Source organism: Ascaphus truei, chromosome 8, assembly GCF_040206685.1.
Source record: "Ascaphus truei isolate aAscTru1 chromosome 8, aAscTru1.hap1, whole genome shotgun sequence".
NCBI classification, from domain to species: domain Eukaryota; kingdom Metazoa; phylum Chordata; class Amphibia; order Anura; family Ascaphidae; genus Ascaphus; species Ascaphus truei.
In genome coordinates, this window is record NC_134490.1 from 43,545,051 (window position 1) to 43,565,670 (window position 20,620).

The window sequence follows — 20,620 nt, forward strand, 5'->3', positions numbered from 1 at the left end:
CAAGCCCTTTTATATAGTCCGGTGCACATTAATATTCGAACATAAATGTATTTAATAGTAGTAGTGATCATATTGTATTTTTAGAATAACTTTTTTGTAATGATATTTTAAAAGAATGGAATTTTAAAATATGCATTTTTTAAAATATGCATTTTAAAATATTTATAACGAATATATCATTTAGTATATATTTAAATTTCTATAGAGTGTTTAGTTTTTATGATATATTTGTATTTATAATGATTGATATGTTATACTAACTTGTGATTTCATTTGCTCTTTCTTCCCCGTATCTTGTTCCCCTGTACTCAATGCTGAGTGCTATATACAGCCACAGCACAATAAGAATAGCCCTTAGTATAGAGGCATGACTTTAGTTGTAATAGTTAGCTTTTATTCAGACAGTATTCTATGTAATAGTTAGTTTTGTGTTATGTTTCTATGTGTAAAGATTTTAAAATGACTGTATTAATAAAATTATGTATTTTGATGTGTATAATGTATAATATTAACATATAGGCATAGTCCCGCCTACCAGCCAATCACTGGTGACTAGTCCAGCCAATAGGATGCAGCGAATTAGGTAATCATCCAATAGAAACCAAGTATAGTATATATAGGTACACTGAAGCATTATGCCACAGATCGGACTCCTGACGAAGCTGGCACGCCAGCGAAACGCGTAGAGTGAACTAGAAGCAACCCAGAGTGTGCCCCCCATGCCCCAGAACCCGTGTGGATCCATTTCAAAATCGATCGCGAAACCGGAAGTGACGCGACGCGCCGAACCGGAAGTGACGCGATCCCGGGAGTGGGGTAGATGGTGTATACTGCTGCTGCGCTTTGATTGTTACATGTCTATGCACATGGTGCTAAAGTATGTGTGGATTACCACTGTTTTTATTGAATACATCAGTAGTGAACATACAATGTTGCACTAGAGTTGTCTCTGTTTCCATTGAGGGTTCGTTCCACTGGCACCAGGGAGAGTATCCTAAGCAAGACCCCCCTGCAAACCACAGAGCCTTCAGATTGTTCTTCTAAATGCTGTATTTTGACTGGGAGAATGTGAGTTTTGAATCTCGATCCCCATACACATTGCTATAGGTGTTTTGAACATATTACACTATTATTTATTTCATTCCTTTTACATGGTGAAATTCTGCGCTCCCCACAAGCTTCTTCCAAACAATCAAGAGAGGAGGAACTGGATCTTCTCCTAAGAGGGTTGAGCAGCGAACTTTACTAGTATTATCACTATTTTTGAACACTGTCTATATTTATATATTTATATATTTATTTATCACTATATATTTATATATTTATCCCACCTTTATCAGAAGCGCCTCACAATTTTTGTTTTATAAATGTTAGGAAGTGGCTGCAGCAAGGATGCTAGAGGAAAATGAAGTAAGCTGCTTGTATGTTATAATCCAGATATAGGTGCTACGTCATAACCAAGCCAGCTGTGTGTTGCTATAAGCGCACCCACAATGCTGTCTCAGTGCTACAATCGTCTTTCCACAACATTGAGGAAAGAACAACCGGGTTCTTCACAATGAAAATAACTGCTATATGGATTCAGTCTTAGACTGCGTCCATAGTGCAGGAGATGGCGCTTCGTGCGACAACCAAGTTTAAATTTTCTGACGTGATGGCCGAGTCACGTGAGCGGTTCGCCCAATTAGGGCGAACCAGCTCCATGACATCACGGCCGCACCCCCTGACACTCCCCCGATACGCCTCGCTGTTGCCTCTGCCTGCAGGACAGGAAATCTCTCCTGCTGTAGGTGAGCATGCCCCATGCCAACGCGTGTGTGCGCACGCTTCCACTATAGCTGAGGCCTTAGGCTGTATCGGTAATGAGACAGAACTGTATCGGCAATCACTCCCCTAAAGATACAACACGTGTTGTATACTCGTATTTGCAAGGGAAAAGGTCACACGACTACAGGTTTGCCAGCTACAAGAAAGAGAGGCCACGGGTAACAGTTAAATGGGTTGAGATTTACAGCCAAATGTATGTAGTGTAATTTAATTTCCTGAACCAAACGCAAATGACCTCTCTACTGAAAAGCGGGTTATGCCTGTTGCCTATTTATTCTTGTTTCCCAAATGCATAACCCTACATGTATCTGTATTAAACCTCATCTGCCATTTACCTGCCCAAGTTTTCAATCTGTCCATGTCCTTCTGGAGAGAAATTACATCCTGCTCTGATTCTACTACCGTACACAATTTAGTGTCATCAGCAAAGATGGAGACTTTGCTCTATATCAACCTCATGGTCATTAATAAACAAGTTAAAAAGCAGGGGTCTTGGTACCAATCCCTGAGGTACTCCACCCAGCCTGAAAAAGTTCAATTTATGACAACATTCTATTGTATAATCATTCAATCAGTTTTCAATCCAGGTGCAAATATTTTTGATGAGTACAATTTGCTTTATTTTGTACACTAACCTCTTATTTGGAACTGTATCAAAAGCCTTTACAAAATCTAAGTAGACCACATCAACTGCATTACTCTGGTCTAAATTCCTACTTACCGCCTCAAAGAAACTAATAAGGTTAGTTTGGCATGACATATCCTTCATAAATCCATGCTGACTATTACTAATAATTTTGTTTTCCATGAGGTTTTCCTGAATATTATCCCGTATTAAACCTTGAAGTAGCTTTCCCACTATTGATGTCAGGCTTACAGGTCATTAATTTCCTTGTTGTGATCTTGCTCCCTTTTTAAATATATGCACCATGTCTGCTTTATGCCAATCTAGTTGTTCTGAGCCTGTGGAAATTGAGTCCTTGAATACTAATGGCTTGACGATTACTGAACTTAACGCCTTAAGAACTCTTGGATGTATGCCATTGGGCCTCCCACTCTGTCAGTCAGTCAAGTCAACCAACCAGTCAGTCACCCACCCAGTCAGTTGCCAAACTCTCACTTGCCCCCAATCTTACGCCATGACCCCCTGCTATTTCCCCATCCCTATCTATTCTATTTAGTTCATTATCTGTTTCTTGTCCCATCCCGCTTTACCCATGTTTAAAATCTCCTCCAACATTTTTAACATTCTCCCCCCTAATACAGAAGATCACTCTTCATTGAGGTGCAATCCATCCCTACCATAAAGATAGCACCTCTCAGAAAAGAAGTCCCAATGCTCTAAAAAATGAAAACCCTCCTCCTACACCACTTTATTAGCCATGCATTAACCTCCCTTATTTCCCACTGTCTCCCTGGGGTAGTGCATGGCACTGGTAGTATTTTAGAAAATACTACCTTGGAGGGCCTTGCCTTAAGCTTGCGGCCTAGATCCCTGAAATAATTTTTCAGGGCCATCTATCTTGCTCTAACTTTTTCATTGATGCCAACGTGTACCAATCCCAGCCCCTCCCAACAATCTGTCTACCCGATCTGCAATGTGCCGAACTCGAGCCCCTGGGAGACAATAAACTGTTTGGTTCATGTGGTCATGGCAGCAGATTGCCCTATCTACCTTCCTAATAATGGTGTCCCCTACTACCATAATGTTTCTTGGTCTCAGAATGTATTCTGTGTCCCCTCTGTGCTGGAGGATTTATTCCGCTGGCTGCTAGTGGAATCGGTCGCATGTAGCCTTGCTATTCCTTCCCTGACACTCCCAATATTTTTACTCAATATGGTAAATCTATTGGGATGGGTCAGCTCAGAACTGGCCTGCCTCTTTCTTTTTCCCCTGCTTCCCTTTCTAACTGTTACCCAGCTACCTCCCTGTTCCTCACTCACAGCTCCACCATCTACACCACTAGTCCCAGCCAGGGACTACTTTCTCACAGCGGTATGCACCCTGGCACAGCTGCTCCAAGTGCCTATACTTGTGGCAAGATGTGCATTGAGTGACATTTTCAATCTTGCTCATTGCTTAACTGTAGAGTTATAAGTTCTAACAATTTACTGTACTTCACTATACTATACCTTTTTGTTTCAGACCTTCCTCGTTCAAACTCCTTTTGGTTCTAAGTTCACCCTTGATACAAACAGCACTCCTGGTTCTAACTCCACACTTGATGCAAACAGCACATGAAATCAAATAGTAATTCAGTCACACAGATCAGGACACGCAACAATAGTATTATAGTATTACTTGCCTTAAGTTTTCAATAACCTTTGTACATCATGTGTTCCTTTACAGCAGATTATGGTTCCATAGTTGGGCGTAAGCGAGAAGAATCTCCTGCAGATCTTTCCTCCCCTGGTTGGACAAAAGAAGATTTTAAGATTCCCCAATATTGCCCAAGAGAAAAAAAATGTAAAACCAGAAAGAAAAAAAGAAACTATGTAAGAAAGTCACCTAAACAATCAAGTTCTATTCGAAGGCCCGATTTAAGAAGTGCTGAGATAAGTAATAAAAAACAACCTAAAGGAAAATCTTCAAAAAATAATAAGGAAGTATGGAACATTGTGATCACAGAAAATTCACAAACGCAGAGCAACTCACAAGCAAATAAACGCGTTGAAAGCTCTTTTGTCCAAGCAGAGTGTAGAGTTAAGCATACTTCCCGCTCTGGAAAAAAACATTATGTGTGCAATCAGTGTGAGAAAAGCTTTAGTCGCAGCTCAGTCCTTCGAAGACACCAGAAAACACACACGGGAGTGAAACCTTATTTATGCACTGAATGTGGGAAAAACTTTGTTCAGAAATCACAGCTTATTGAACACCAGAGAACTCACACAGGCGAGAGACCGTATGCATGCACTGCGTGTGATAGAACCTTTAGTCTGAGCTCACATCTTGTTCAACATCGGAGAACCCACACAGGAGAGAGGCCATATTTATGCACTGAATGTGGAAAAAGCTTTATTTGCAGCTCAAACCTTGTTCAACACCAGAGAATCCACACCGGAGAAAAGCTATATGCCTGTACTGAATGTGAGAAAAGCTTTACTCACAGGTCAGTCCTTCGTCAGCATAGAAGAACCCACTCTGGGGAGAGGCCATATAAGTGCAATAAATGTGAGAAAAGTTTTAATCACAGTTCACACCTTGTAAGACACATAAGAACTCATACCGGAGAGAGGCCATATACATGCACAGAATGTGGAAAGAGCTTTACTGAGAGTTCACACCTAGTTAACCACCAAAGAACACACACAGGAGAAAAGCCCTATCTCTGCACTGAATGTGGGAAAAGCTTTAGTTACAATGCAGGTCTTATATTGCATCGAAGAACCCACACAGGGGAGAGACCATATATTTGCAGTAAGTGTGGGAAAAGCTTTAAGGGCAGCACACACCTTCTTAGGCATGAGAGGATCCACACAGGAGAAAGGCCCTACGAATGTGCTGATTGCGGGAAAACCTTCACAGACAGCTCCCATCTTGTTAATCATCGGAGAACGCACACAGGAGAGAAGCCTTTTACATGCACAGAATGTGGCAAAAGTTTTACTTTGAGATCACATCTTGTTCAACACCAGATCATTCACACAGGAGAGAGGCCATATGAATGTACTGATTGTGGAAAAAGCTTTATTTGGTACACAGCGCTTATCCAACATCAGAGAACTCACACAGGAGAGAGGCCATATAAATGCACTGACTGTGAAAAAAGATTTGCTCAGAAATCAACTCTTGCTTTACACCAGAGAACGCACATGGGACATCTGGCTTATGCGTACAGTAAATGATACTGTATAAACATTTTATTCAAAGCTAAAGGCAAATTAGACACATTTTAAAATGTAGCAGTCGCTATAAAGGCTACACAAAACTACAATTAAAATATTAGCTGTATTATTTTCTTGGGATTAAGTTGCAGTCATCTATGTTCTGTATCTTTTAAAGGTGCAATCATTGTTCCTTTGAAAACAACATATCCATGTAATTGTATTTCATAACATAAACAAATGTGATTATACTTAAAAGCAAACTTTTGACTGTTTTTAGTTTTCTATGGAAATTAAGAAAAAAATATTGTTATCAGGGCCTCCTAATGAATGAGTTCTTGGGGGGGGGGGGTTTATTTGAGCAGCCTCCCTTTCAGCACATACTGCACTGATATCACATAAAAGGAAAATGTAGAAGAAATCAAACACATCCCATGTCTCACTTAGCTTACCATGTTTGCTAAATAATTTGAAAGTATTTAAAAATCCTTAAAGGTGTTTGATATTTGTAAAAACAAAAGTATAAAAAATAGATTTAACTCCTTAAAGCAGCAATTCATTGAAAATCCTGTGGGTTTTTTATTTTTAAATAAATCCGTTGTGTAGTATTAGTACCTACTGTTTTTTTTTGTTTTTTTTAATTCTTAATTTCCTTTTTAACGGTTTAACCTAATGAAATAGGCAACCATATTGTTTGACCTGGGAAGCAGGACCTTGCCGATTATGGGAGAACAGATTTATTGGCAGATTAGATAATTGAATTGCCGTAAAGGCAAGAAACTGCTGCATTTATTAGAAAACAAACAAACAAAACAAAAGAGCAAGAGGAAATGCCCCTTTAAACATGTTACTGGCATTGGTTGCTTTTTGTCCTAGGAGAGACTGCACCTTTGAGACACTGGAATGTGGAAAAAACATTGAATTAACTACTGCTCTTTTCACATCTGTTGCTACCTGGTAAGCAAGAAGAGGAATGGACATGTTTGTTCTGTTCCACAAAAGCTAAAGTTAAAAGGCTTTCAATGCATTTTTGTTCGTATAAATGACATCCCAAATCTAAGATGACCAGTCCCTAATTGGAGACATTAAAGATATTTCCATCACTTTTCAATCACTAGTGTATGAGCACATTTTTTAAACATTTTAATGCAATTATTTTTTTAAAGGGTACATAGCCTGCCTTTAAGGTCTGAATAAGAAAATCCATACTGGAAAGTTGCGGACTTGACTGAATGTCAGAAAAATTATTAATTTATTGTAACAAATACGACATAGGCCATGTATATACATTAAATTTGTCAAGAGACGGATGCTTGTATTAAACATATATTAGAATAGATTTTTATGGACGCCTAACTCCAGTTACATTAAGATTTCTTCTATGGAGTCTATAAAATATCTTTGTGTTTCCTAACTGTGGAAATCTATACTGAAATCTTGTCATATAGCAAAAAACTGTTTGCATGCACTGAATATAGAAAATATGTATTTACATTGTTAACCAGCAAATGGATACCAAGCTTTGATACTTCTGCCTCACTTGAAAACTTTCTAATCTCATCTATAAACTAGTGTAACCCCTGCTCTATATTGAAAGGGAAATATATTGCAAAACGTCACAGATGGGAGTGTTTACAAGGCTGAACCAAGGATTTTAGACTTTGAAAATGACAAAAGACTTTCTGTCTAGACCAATGAGTCTACATCTAAATAGCTGTTAATTTGCATGTATATTTTATAACATAATACAAATTGTTCAACAACATTCCAATAACTTCCTAACAATCCATAATAAAATATGTTAAGTGATAAAGCATGTTAAATTTAAAGAGCAATAGAACTTAAATCATAAATGTAAACTCGTGAAAAGAGGTGAGAAGTTATCCCAATTTACAAACGTATGTGAAAAATTCACCCAGAAGCAAAGAGTTGTGAAGTTTGGTTGCGGAATTTGTGTAAATTTTGATTTAAACAAATAAACTGTTTTGCCATCTTTGTGAGTTTTTCTAAAATTACAACTTATCAGTTGTTGAAATGGCTTTACAATAGTTGCGATACTATGCCTGGGGTAAATTTTCAAAAAAGCAGCAAAGATCTTCTGACTTTATAGATTTACTTTATGCAAAATGTATGCTGCAAAACATAATGGTAGAAAACCTTTCTAAAATACGGGGCAAATTTGCTAAGATCTATTTTAGGTTAATGAACCCAAACGGTTTACACATTTTAGGGTGCATTAACCTGCAATGTACCTAAATGAATAACCCCCTACGAGAGCTATCGGGAGAGTGGCATAGGAGCAGTTAGACGAGGCGTTGCTTAGGAGAATATTATAATGGAGTATTATCAAAGTGCATCTGTTACTTTAGCAGTTTTACTTTTTATATGCCTCAATTAAATCTGCCATGTGATATTTAAAATCTGTGCATAGGAAATCAAGTGTCGGAAGTAAGATAATAAAAAAATAAGTAAACTTTGATTTTAGTTAAAATGATATTGAAAATTCTTGTTCTTCTTCAAGATGCGAATCGGAACGTTTTGATACATTTCCTCTTGTGGGTTACTACTTCAGGGGCTTAAACCGCTTAATTGTATTCAAAATCAAATCATATATTTGTAAATATATTTCTTGTAACTGCAAAGTGTACAATATTATTTGGAATGTTTATGACATTATGAGAAATAAAGCTTAATGTTATTGAGGTGTACATTGTTATCATTGTACTCAAAGAATTAAATCAATCATTCATGGTGTAGATACAGAAGGATCACTACTAAATCTCACATCGTCTCATTCATTACTTGATCTACATTACATCTAATTCATGAATCATTACATCTAATTCATTACTTGATTTGCATTATTATTTAATACATTTCCACATTATTTTTTAACTATAAATTCACCTATTGTGCTAGTCCTAGCGCTGATTTTATTTTTGTGTGTATGTGTGTGTATATTGTGACAGAAACCAGGGGATGGTAATAAATTCCATATATAGCGCTCCCAGGATAATGAACACTTTCTATCCTGTTTAGGCTGGAAAGTGCAGCCTCACATGCACTCCATCCCACAGTTTGGCAAGTGCTGAAACTGAGGGATGAGGGATCCAGACCAGAGTTTGTCTGCTACCTGATTTCTGTCACCTGTCCTGCTAGTTAGAAATCAGGTATTTAAGACTGATTTCCTGGTTCCTCTCCCCAAGAGCCTGGAGGCAGGAAGGCTGCTGGAAGCAGAGAGAGGAAAAGCCTCTCCCCAAACAGGTTAAATCATTCTGCTCCTTTTTTCTAAAACTGCAAAGTTCCTTATTTTTGGTGTTGGAAGTGGAAAAGCCACTACAACCCTGAGTCAGGGAAAACCTTAGTTAAGTTATTGCTCAGGTGAGCAGGCTTTTGTTTTGCTTGTGTTTCTTTTGTATGCACTGTGGCAGTCTCAGTGCGTTGGACTGAATAAACCAGGCATAGCCTGTTTAAAGGAACCACACGTTACGCCTCGTCATTTAACCTACCCTAAAAGACCGTGTTCTAACAGTCCCGAACAGACGGCGGAGCCCCGGAGTAAGCCGTTTGTCACAATATATACACAAGTGAATTTATAGTTAATAAATAATAGACCGTGTTCAGCAAAACGCGTTGAGCAAGCTGTGAGTTGTGACGTGACGCCGAGAGGAGTAGCTCCCGACCAGCTGTCCCTTCCCCCATGAGACCGGAAGCAGTTACAAGACCGGCGGATGTTACGTTAGACGCCATCCGAAGCAACCGCGCTGCGGGAGGCCATTGCAGACAGAGGCGGCCTACGTGACTCACCAACCCCTTTTCCGGCAGGATCAACAGTCACATTCACCTACTATTAGATGTGCATTTGTAATGTATGCACCATGTGAGTACATTACTGTTTTGTTTTTAGTGCTTATAAATTTTTAATTGATCTGCACTATCTTTTCTGTTATTTCTCTCGGAGATATACCAGACTCTACGAACATCTGAGCAGCTGCTTATACATCTTCCTCTCACTGCTGGTTAACTCCTTACAGTCTGTAAGTAGGCTCTCTATAAGAGCCAAGTTACATTAACTATCTCCACAAAAGTTAAACAGAAGTGCACTATATTTGCCTCTCTCATTCTGGGGTGATCCTGATGGACATGCTCCCTCTGTTTCCTGGATTTGCTAAATATTCATAATACCCATCACGAGTGTTGAATGCCGTCTTCCATTCGTCACCTTGGCGTATACGGACAAGATTATATGCTCCTTGAAGATCTAATTTGGAAAAGATAGTGGACCCTTGTAAGCGATCAAAAAGCTCAGAGGATCTCATCGCTGTATGTATCACGTGTCGACCAGCGTCTCCAGGAGAGAAAGGTCGAACGCTCTTACTCCCGGTTGCTCTCGGCCAGACACTCTACCCACAATCTTGTTCCTATAGATCCTTCACTTTCAGATGATCCTGAACCTATGCAACTGGGAAGTCACCAACTATCTTTTACTGAGAAAAAGCGCCGGCGAGACAGTGGCCTCTGTCACTAGTGTGGTCACCCTGGTCATCAACTATCCCGCTGCTCACTCAAACCGGGAAACGCCAACGCTCAATGAGGTATAAGGGGATCACATTGGGCACTATCTCTCCTTCGCCTTCTTCCCTGGAAACTTTGTAGAGCCGCATCATGGTTCCCATTCTCCTCAAGGGTGACAAGTTCCAGGTCTCTACATCAGCCTTCATTGACTCCGGTTCAGGAGGTAATTTTATTGACCAAGACTTTTCTTTAAGGAACAGGATCCCGCTCTGAGAGATGAGCGGTAGGGGGTAACAGTTCTTGACAGTGATCTTATTAAGCCCTCTGTAGTCTATGCAAGGACGAAGAGACCCATCTTTCTTTTTAACAAAGAAAAAGCCAGCCCCAGCTGTGGACGAAGAGTTCAGAATAAATCCCCTCTTCAGATTTTCTTGAATATATTCATACATAGCTTTGGTCTCAGGAAGAGAAAGAGGGTAAGATCTGGTTTTCGGAAGAACAGAGCCTGGCAAAAGATCAATCGGGCAATCAAAAGGCCGATGAGGGGGAAGAACCTCAGAGCGTACCTTGGAACGTGGAAACACAAGGCTACCATGAACTATGCTCAGCAAGGAATGAATGAGATAGCTGAGATTAAATAGCAGTGAAGCATGAATGGGACTGAGGGGAGGAGGAGAGGCACGGCCTCCGCGGGTGCAGAGATTGGCTGCAAGGTGCAGGAGACAGGTGGAAGAGATTAGCAGACTTGCTTCGCAGCTGGGGAGCGGTGCATGAATGTCACGTGTGCGCACCATGCGTGATGTACATGCATTGCTTGCGGGGGCGGAGCCAAGCTCCGTGGTAGAGTAGGAAGTCCTCTGTGTGCGCGAGCGTTCTGTAAACGGCGCAGAGGTGTGTCGAGCAGCAGGTAAGGAGGGAACACACCGCAGGGGACGCGTTCCCGATTCCTTACAGTGTGCGTGCGCGCTTGCATGCCCTTACGTGACGCGGCATAGGGGAGGAGAAGCTAATTATGCTGCATTAATTTGGGACCGGTGTGGCTGACGGGCGGGACATCTGACGTCAGGAGGGCGTACGTGCGCACTTAGGGTGCACGTGTGTGTCATGATATTTTGCCGAGAAAACGCAGCTGAGACCAATAATTAAAAAATGCTCAGAGAAGATTCCATTCTTACTCCTTGATGAAGTACTTAACCATACGAAACACGTATGAGAGCCGTGTACCTCCTATTTCTAACCATGCTTTAATAAAGAGAATTTTTGTACCCTTTCCCCGTGGGTGTGCACTGCTTTTCTAAACTTTCTCCCAAACGACATTCAGCTGGACTTTTTTCACAGGACTCACCATTGGTAATATTTTAATTGTTCCATTTATATTATTGAGTGTTTTCATGCTGACTCTGAATTTTTCACTTTTTATTAAATATCTGCTATGGAGCATATATACATTGTGACAAAGTACCCTTTTGCTATGTACTTTTGTCCAGGGATCACCACTTTCACACAGCCTCCCAGGTAGAGGAGACAGCCTTCTGACACAGAAGTGAAAAGCTTTGGCCTGTTTTTTTTTGCCATACAAATGCTACAGCAGATAACAGGAGTAAAACAAACAAACAAACAAAACAAGTCTTTTCTTTCCTCAGCATAACACAGCTTTTCAGTATACACTTCTCTGAGAGTAAAACAAGCTCTGTCTTGCTCTGTTCAGAGCAGACTTTTAATCATCTCCCTGCTCAATTAGCTGCTGAAGTCCCGGTCTGGATTCCCCTGGGTAAATCTCCAAAAAATAGATGTTGTTTATTGACCCATAACACACAGGAGACTGACGTTTTGGTCCCCAAAGGGACCTTCTTCAGGGGTTACTTCACCGAGTGAAAATTACACTTTAAATACACAAGCATGACATCAAAGGAGCCATACAGAGGGTGGGGAGTGGAGGGTGTTTCTTTGCAACAAGTAAGCATACATATTAGCATAGGTAGAACAAGAAAATGAACTATGAAATAGACAAACTTCAACTGCCATATTGATGTCTCCTCTCTTTGTTGGGCTTCCCGCTTTCTCTCTCTAACCTCTTCTTTTGGCCTTCAACAGGGAACTGCATCCCGCACCCATAAGGATGGCCACTACCTAGACCGGGTTTTCACTAAAAACTTTTCTCTCTCTGAATTTTCCATATCCCTCCTTTCTTTCTCTGACCATAATCTCATCTTATTTTCTCTCTCTCACTTCTCCCCTTCTCCACCTCCATCTACCTCTCGCTCCTGCAGAGACCTGCGCTCTATTAACCTACCAGCTTTTGATTCCACTTTATGCTCCTCCCTCTCCTCTCTGCTCAGTGCTCTTTGACTCCATACTCAGACTACCCTCAGTTGCCTGTTTTTCTTCCTCTATCTCACCTCAGGATTTTGCTGACTATTTCAAGGAAAAGGTGGAGTCCATACATCAGGACATCCCCTCTGTATCTTCCTCCCATCCTACACCTCTTCCTAACTCTCCTGCTTTCCTTGACTCTTTTTCCACTGTAACAGAGGATGTCACTGCTGCTCTCCTCCCTCTACCACTTGCCCTCTTGACCCCATTCCCTCCCATCTCCTAACACATCTTGCTCCTACTATATTCTCTGTGCTCGCATACATTTTTAACTCCTCCCTTTACTCTGGTACCTTTCCCTCTTCCTTCAAACATGCAACAATTATACCATTACTCAAAAACAGCAAGCTTGACCCTACCTGTCTGTGACGGTGAAGGAGTCCCCAGGCCACCAATTGAAGCATTATGCCCAGCTGGGGGGCACCGAGTCATAAAAGGTGACTGAATTGTCAGTTCTGCAGTCCAGAGCTTGCTGCAGTCCTGAAAATGTATGATACAATGTGTGAAATGTGCCCCTGAGCTATATTGGGGAATTGGGAGTGTCAGCTCGTCAACCCAATTGTGGTATATAACTGTTGGCATAATAAAGATGTATGTGGTTTTACTGTTCCAGGAGTGCCAGCCAGCGGGGATGTGCAGGGCGTGAGTTTCAGGGGTGACTTTACGGTAAAATGTTGTCAGGGTGTGTTTGGGTAGATGGGGGTGATTATTGCAGGGTACCTCGAAACATGTACTCATCCCAGATTCCTGAGGACATGAGTAACACAGATCACCGGACAAAGTCCTCCCTACAACGCAGTTTGCAGCTCACTGCCAAATCCCCCTGCTTCAGCACAAACCAGGACAGTAAAACCGGGCAGGGAACTGAATTGCATTAAAGGTTCTCGGAATATGTCCAGACCCCAGTGTGGGGTTCACTACCTCTCTCACCAGGGATAAGGTGAAGAGAGTTATAGGAGTTTTAAGTTAAAATGTAGAATGTCAACTCTTGGGCCCGGGCATTGTGTATGCATTACTGTGACTGTGTGAAAAATACCCCCAACCTACACGGGGCATAAGGGGTTAATGTTTATCCCCACACTCCAGTCAGGTATAATACTGAGCAGGTTTGTTTTATTAAAATAAAAGATTAAAACCAAATGAAAGCCGATAGCTAACTTTAGTTAGGAGCATCCTAGAAAGATGATATTTGGTGTGGGCATTACCGAGGTACGAACACATAAAGGGGTTATGTTTTTGAGCATTAACGTTCACCCCTAGTATTAAATGAATGTCCCCTATAATTTTGATATTTTAAAGTTATAAGAGTAAGGAAATTAACATTGTAGACAGGAGTCGATTCGCCTTCCTTCAGTCCAGAACAGGAGATGACAATGTGTAATCCTGGGCTTTGAAATGCAGGATAAGAAACCTCTGAGCTTCAAAGAAATAGAGGTGTGAGACCCATTTATTCAGAGGGGGGCTTATGGCTACTAGATCAAAGAGACATTTGTCCTAGAGGTGTTAACCCTTTTGCTGACACGTAGGGTGTGTAATACTGGGCTTTGAAATGCTTAGCAGGAAACCTGGGAAGTAAGCTTGGCTAGGTATGTTAAGTGGACAGTGGACAGTGGGGGAAAGATTAAATTTTTGCTACACATGCTCAGTTGCGATACTGAGTCTTTGTGACAGTTTTTTGGAGTTTTTTAAATCTGGTGCAGCAATCAGAGGTCAGAGTCATCTGAGATTAAGAGTCATCTGAGATTAAGTTCCATCATGTAAAGAAGATTCCATCGTAACCAAAGATTTGTATCCAGCTTCCAGTATTCATTAGGAGTAAGGATTTAACAACTAATCCTGCATTGGGGGAACGAAAATATTACTCTTGGTGGAGATACAGGGGTGTGAATTCCTGCCTAGAGACTTGATTTTTGTGGATTTCATTCCGTGGCCATTTTATTTCATTTGACCCCATTTCAGTAAGTGTTATACGTGATATTTTTGTAATTCAAGCTGTGTGTTGTTTATGTGAATAAATACAAATTATTTTATTTCATGCTTTATTCAAAGGACCAAGATGGTAAAGTGTTAATAAGCTTGGTCTACCGTGACACTGTCTTTCTAACTATCGTCCTGTGTCTCCCTCCTGCTTTTTGCCTCTAAACTCTTTGAACGTCTTGTAATCTCTTAATTGCTCCATTTTCTCACCTCATATTCTCTCCTAGACCCTATAGGGGGTTCCTGAGCCAATAGGGGACTGGGCACTTACTAAGACCCCAAAGTGCACCTTAGCATGCGTGCTATAGCTGTAAATTACAGCAGGTTCTTTCAAAATCGCTCACCACAATGCTTTGCATCCACAGTGGCAAGGCATTATGGACGTGACTTTGAATGCTTTGGCAGTCATTGAGAGCCATCCACCAATGCTGTCTGCACACACTGAGGTACAGTTTGGGGATTTATTAAGCATGCATTCCCCTCACAAGCTCTGGATACTATAGTGCTTAGGATTGGTCAAAAACAGTTTTGTTAGCAACAGTCTGATGAGTAGGCAATACGATTTATTAATTAAGGGTTTGCAGTACAAATTTTCTAGCAGGGGTGCACAATGTAATAAAGGTTGGTAATCACTGACATATTAATAAGTATCATTGTTTATTAAATCCTACATAGGGTTGGGCAATATACTGGTTCCATAGTAATACCGCGGTAATAAAACAGTGTAACGATATGGGCTATGATTTATTACTGCAGTATTACTTGATGCTGGAGTGTGGGGGTCAGAAAAGCAGCTTTGAAGCAGCTGCACGTGTGGTGTCTCTCATGGAGTTGCCTGGCTCAGACACGTCACTCTCACTCCCTCTTCCCTTGCTTCCAGCTGGCTGTGCTTCTTGCTGCAGGGGGGCAAGGAGCATCTGGCAGTTAAGTGAGAGATAGCATGAGACCGACTTGAAAGAAGGCTGAAGGAAGACAGTTTACAACCCGTCCTCACTAGCTCTTTAAGTACTTCACCAGTGACCACTGGGACTCTTAACCGTCCCCTTCCCTTTGGGATTCTTAACCCACCCTTCCCCCTCTCTGGGATTCTTAGCCCCTTGGGATGCTTCCCCCCCCTTCTCCTCCTCCCAGAACTCTTACAACCCCATCCTCCCCTGGGATCATTAACCCCCCATTCTTACCTTCCCCACTGGGACCCTTAACCACTTCCCCCTGTGACTCATAACCCTCTTTACCCCTCCCCCTTGGGACTCTTGCCACCCTTCTTGCTCCCCTTTTAGGATCTTATGTTTCACCTTCCTCTCACCCCCTTCCTCCCCCCTCCCTCTAACGCTTACCCCAATTTCTCTCCACCGGGACTCTTACAACCGTATCCTCCCCCTCGATTCTTAACCCACACCCCCCCCCCTTCCCAATGGGAACCATAACCCCTTCCACTGGGACTCTTGCTGCCCCTTCTTTCACCTTCCCTCCCCATACTTTCCAGCTCCTCACTAGGAATCTTACTCCTCTTCTTTTATCCCCACCTTTCCCTCCCGCTTTTCTTTGCCACCCTCATGCCTATCTTTGCCTCAGTCTCGGCTTTTTTTCACCTTCCTCCCCCCTGGGACTCTTAATCTCCCTTCCCCCCCAAAAAACTCTTACAACCCCATCCTCCCCCTCTCCTCTGGCATCCTTTACACCCTTTACTTACCCTCCTCACAGGGACTCTTAATCTCTTCACCCTAGGATGGTTAACCCCTACCCCCTGGGACCCTTAACACCTTTCCATGGGACTCTTAACCGCTTGCCTCTTGGGACTTTTAACACCCCTTCCCCACCCTCTGTCACGGGAGACCAATGCTTTTAACACCTTAATACCCGGATCCTTTGATTGAGCAAAGCAAGAGATAAAATAAATTGCGATTTATTTACAGAATGAACATACACAGCTTGATTTACAATTACAACGAAAAATACACTTACTAGTTACGCTGTTAAGTCTGGTTACAGGATGGATCTTTCACTGCATGATGAATCTTGTTACAAGATGGAACTTAGATGGAACTTCTTCCTAATGGCTGCAGGGTTTTTTTATGCAATAAACAGGCCTATACTTAACCCATGCAGCCAATCTACTCCATGGGAATAATTCCTTAACCCTATCACGGATTTACCAGTACCTTTCAAACCTGGCAGAGGGGCCTCTCAGTCTGCTCTGAGCATGTGCCAACTTTGCACCTTGGCCGCTTAGCATATGAGATCGTCCCCTCTACCCGGCGCCGTTCAGTCTGGGCCAAGCAGCCATTTGCCAGGATGTCTTATTGAAATTCTCCCCCTTTCCCCCCCCTGCTAACAAATGGTTAACACCTTCATATCCCGGATGGCCTTTGGAGTCCGAGTTATATATGCATTGCTCACCTCACAGGAATCTCCTGCGATACACGTCTAAGCACAGTACTTACAACTTAAGTGCTATCTCCTGTTCCAGGCGCCTGAATGAAAATCCCCTGATGTCTATAATGTTAAAACAGTTAAACTAGGGGAACTTTAATTCATCAATTTTTATAAGGCTTTATAAAAATTGCGTGATAACCTTTTTAAAGGTTTTACCTGACCAGCACTCACAGCAAAATTCAGCTTTCTTGGACTTTCCTAGCAGAAGGTAGCTAAAAGCTATTTTCTGTGCTGCGGGCTGCTAGCTTTTAAAACCTTTTTTTACTTTGCGCGGTTTACAGGGAAACATGGACACAATAACACATACATTTTTTATCCCATTTTGCTTGTTTTGTGTGCTGTCTATCTTTAATTATTTTTAACACTTACATTTAATTCATGACATTATTGCTGCCACCTTATACCTGGTGGGACACACGGACATGTTTCATACATTTGCAATGTTGCAGCCTTTACTGGGCGCAGAGCTGGCACTCTACAATTCCCCAATAGGTGCTCAGAGGCACCTAGCCGGGCATAATACCTTTATTTACAGTAGGAGTATCCCCTTCACCGTCATACCCTCCCTCTGGGATTCTTAACCACTTCATCCCTGGGACTCAACCCACTTTTCCCCTGCCTGGGACTCTTAACCCTTCCCCTCCCGCCAAAAAAATCCTCACCTATCTACTTAACTCCTCCTCCTCTAAACCCCTTTCTCCGCTGATCTCTTATTAACCCTTTCACTACCAAAGAGGCAGGCGGACATTGTAGGGAAATTTATTGTAACCACCCTCCTGTAACAAAAGGGTTAATACCTTCATTTACAAGCCTTTCCCATGTTATGCACTTCACCTTTTCTCACATTCATTGCTTCATTCACCCTCATTCATCCATCCCTCGTCCCATAACTCTCACCCTTATATACTCCCTCCGTTTAAAAACACAATTTATAATATTATAATAATGTTAATGTATTTTTTTTTTAAATGAAATGTGTTTTTAAATTGAGGGGTTATGTCAGGGTGAGAGTGATGGATGAGAGATGGATGAATAAGAGGGATTTTATGGAGCAGTGTAGGTAAGAAAATGTGCAGACATTGAAATGGTTTGGAAAATTAGGGCCCTTTGTGCCATTTTATGAAAATGTATTTATTTAGATGTACTAGAAAATGTTCAGACATTTATTTTAACATATATTTATCGCAATATATATCGTTATCAGGATAAAGATATTGATATTGTTATTTTTTTTTAGTACTTCCTAGATCACACCAACTATACAAGATGAATACTCTGACAACGGATAAATAATTTGAATCCCCATGAACCATCAGCTGTCAGATAAAAAGAGATATTTCTGTAGTTTCCATTGTATTTCCAAAAATTACACCTACCACAGGGATAATTCCACACCAATGCAATTTATTTACTTTCAGATATTGTGAACAAAATGTTTTATGCCCTACCATACAGGCACGGGTGCTTTGGAAGAACTTTAGCAAGGTCTTGATAACATAGGAGGATATTCCAATGCTTATCAATAACCTTTTCAACCATCTTACTTTTATCATTATCCTACATGTGGTCATAAGACTAACATTTTATGTATTGCTATTTATTTTTGCTCACTTGAGGCAAAGAGATTAGTTTGTAAAAACGTTAATGTGGAGGGATTATTGTTTTTATTAATGTCTTTTATCTCAACATCATGTAGTAAAATGTACTATTCTGGATAGGGCCAGAATAATAAAGAGATATAGGCATTTAATTCCAGCACAAACTATAGGCTGCTTATATTTCCAGGACACATATTCAAATGAAAAAAAGACTATATGTTTCTGAAATTCTATAACATATCTGTCATAAATTCACCTTTTCACCTAAATTTAAGAGCGTCATATCTCTCCGTGACCTCAATCCTGAATCTAGAAAAAATGCGGCCTAAAGCTATAAATGAGAAGAAAAAACCTGTAAAAAGCAAAATACCTTTGTCTATGTACATAAGTAGGAGGAGCCCAATAAGTACTGTATGTACAGTATCAATTATTCACCTATGCAAGATTGGCTGACGTCTGCAATATCATTTCCTCTATTCGGAGTGTGGCATTCTGGGAATTGTAGTTATTATTCAATGTCAATGTTATGAGATAAAAAAGCTGCAGAACTACAACTCCCACAATCCCTTGAGCTAAAAGATCTTCATTGGCTACAGTGATCTTCCCCCTTATATCCGTTTACACAAAGCTTTTTCTGCTATGGAAGGTAGGACCTAATTTATGCTTTTTATGTATATAATCCGCTTTACGTTATTAACAAACATCGCTTGTGGTAATGCTGCTTATTAAAGGCTCAGTCCACACGTGTTGGAGTTGCCATAAAGCGCTCAGCCATCTAACACCTTGTTTGCCTGGTGAACGGTTGTTTCATAATTTAAAGCTTCAGTGGCAGTCACATTATTTTTCGTGGAATTTGTTCTAATTGTGTCTTTTTCCATTCCGATCACATTTTCAAAAATCCATAATTTTGTTAATGCAATGATATAATATATTTTTACAAGCCCTTTTAAATTAGGATTTTCTGAAAATGTAAAGCCCTCATCCGAGACATTTTGACTTGAGGAGCAGCAACAAACTCAGTCAGTTTGCAATGCTAACTGTTTGCAATGCTATGTGTTAAAGGCCGATATCGCTGGATGTGTGTGATTTAATTAATCACAAAGCCATAGTGACAGACTCATTGGCAGTTAGTGTGACAGTAACAGACAGGGGGACACTAGCAGTGACCGACAGACACACTGACAGTAAAAGAAATTGCAGAAAAAAAGTTCAATTTTCACAGCAAATTACAATTTTAGCGAATATTTCATCTATCTCTACCTGTGAGACACAGCAGGCATTGCTGCACTTGCCTCCTTTATAAACTTGCTGAGGTGCTCTGTTGCTTCATTCCCATGGTGAGGGGATGGGGAGGATTATGATAAGCAGCAGTGAGGCCTCTGCTGAGTGGCATAGCCATCTCAATGGCAAGTTTTATATAAATTAATATGTTATTCTGCTCTTCTGTCTCGTATTACTGTTTGCCATCCTGTACTGTTTCATGTGGTGTACTTGATCTGTTTAAATTGGCATTTTTTGATTATGGGAACACTGCACATCAGGCAATTGGCTCCTCACAGTAAGGGGCAGTTACCAAGGTAAAATGGATACGAGGGGCAGTTAATGAGGCAAAAAATATATACAGGGCAGCTATTGAGGTAAAATAGATATGAGCGGCAGTTACTGAGGCAAAAAAATATTAAGGGCAATTAGTGGAAATAGATATTGAGGCAAAAAAGATATTAAGTGTAACCCTTCCTGTCCGGCTTCGAGAGAGATTACATCAGCGTGTTATGTACGGCTACTCCGCATGGGTTACCTTAACTCGGGCTGGATTCAGGCGGCTGATCGACGAGGTAGCAAGGTTGCAGAATAATGGACACACAGAACTTTTGTAGGATAACTAATTTCATTTCAACAGTAGACTGCACCTACAAGGATGGCCACTACCTAGACCTGGTTTTCACTAAAATTTCTCTCTGATTTCCCCATTTCCTCGCTTCCTCTCTCTGACCATCACCTCATCTAATTTTCTCTCTCTCACTTCTCCGTTCTCCACCTCCATCTAAACCTCGTTTCTGCAGAGACCA

At 41.0% G+C, this 20,620-nt stretch overlaps 1 protein-coding gene across 1 annotated transcript in view; it reads left to right on the forward strand.

The window, feature by feature from the left end:
• LOC142502166 (uncharacterized) overlaps positions 1-20,620 on the forward strand; it is a 117,533-nt gene that overhangs the window by 74,719 nt on the left and 22,194 nt on the right. The window contains exons 17-19 of the mRNA XM_075613041.1: positions 4,178-5,667; positions 10,080-10,247; positions 10,339-10,390. Coding sequence (XP_075469156.1) covers positions 4,178-5,667; positions 10,080-10,247; positions 10,339-10,390 — 1,710 coding nt within the window. The remainder of the gene's footprint in view (positions 1-4,177; positions 5,668-10,079; positions 10,248-10,338; positions 10,391-20,620) is intronic.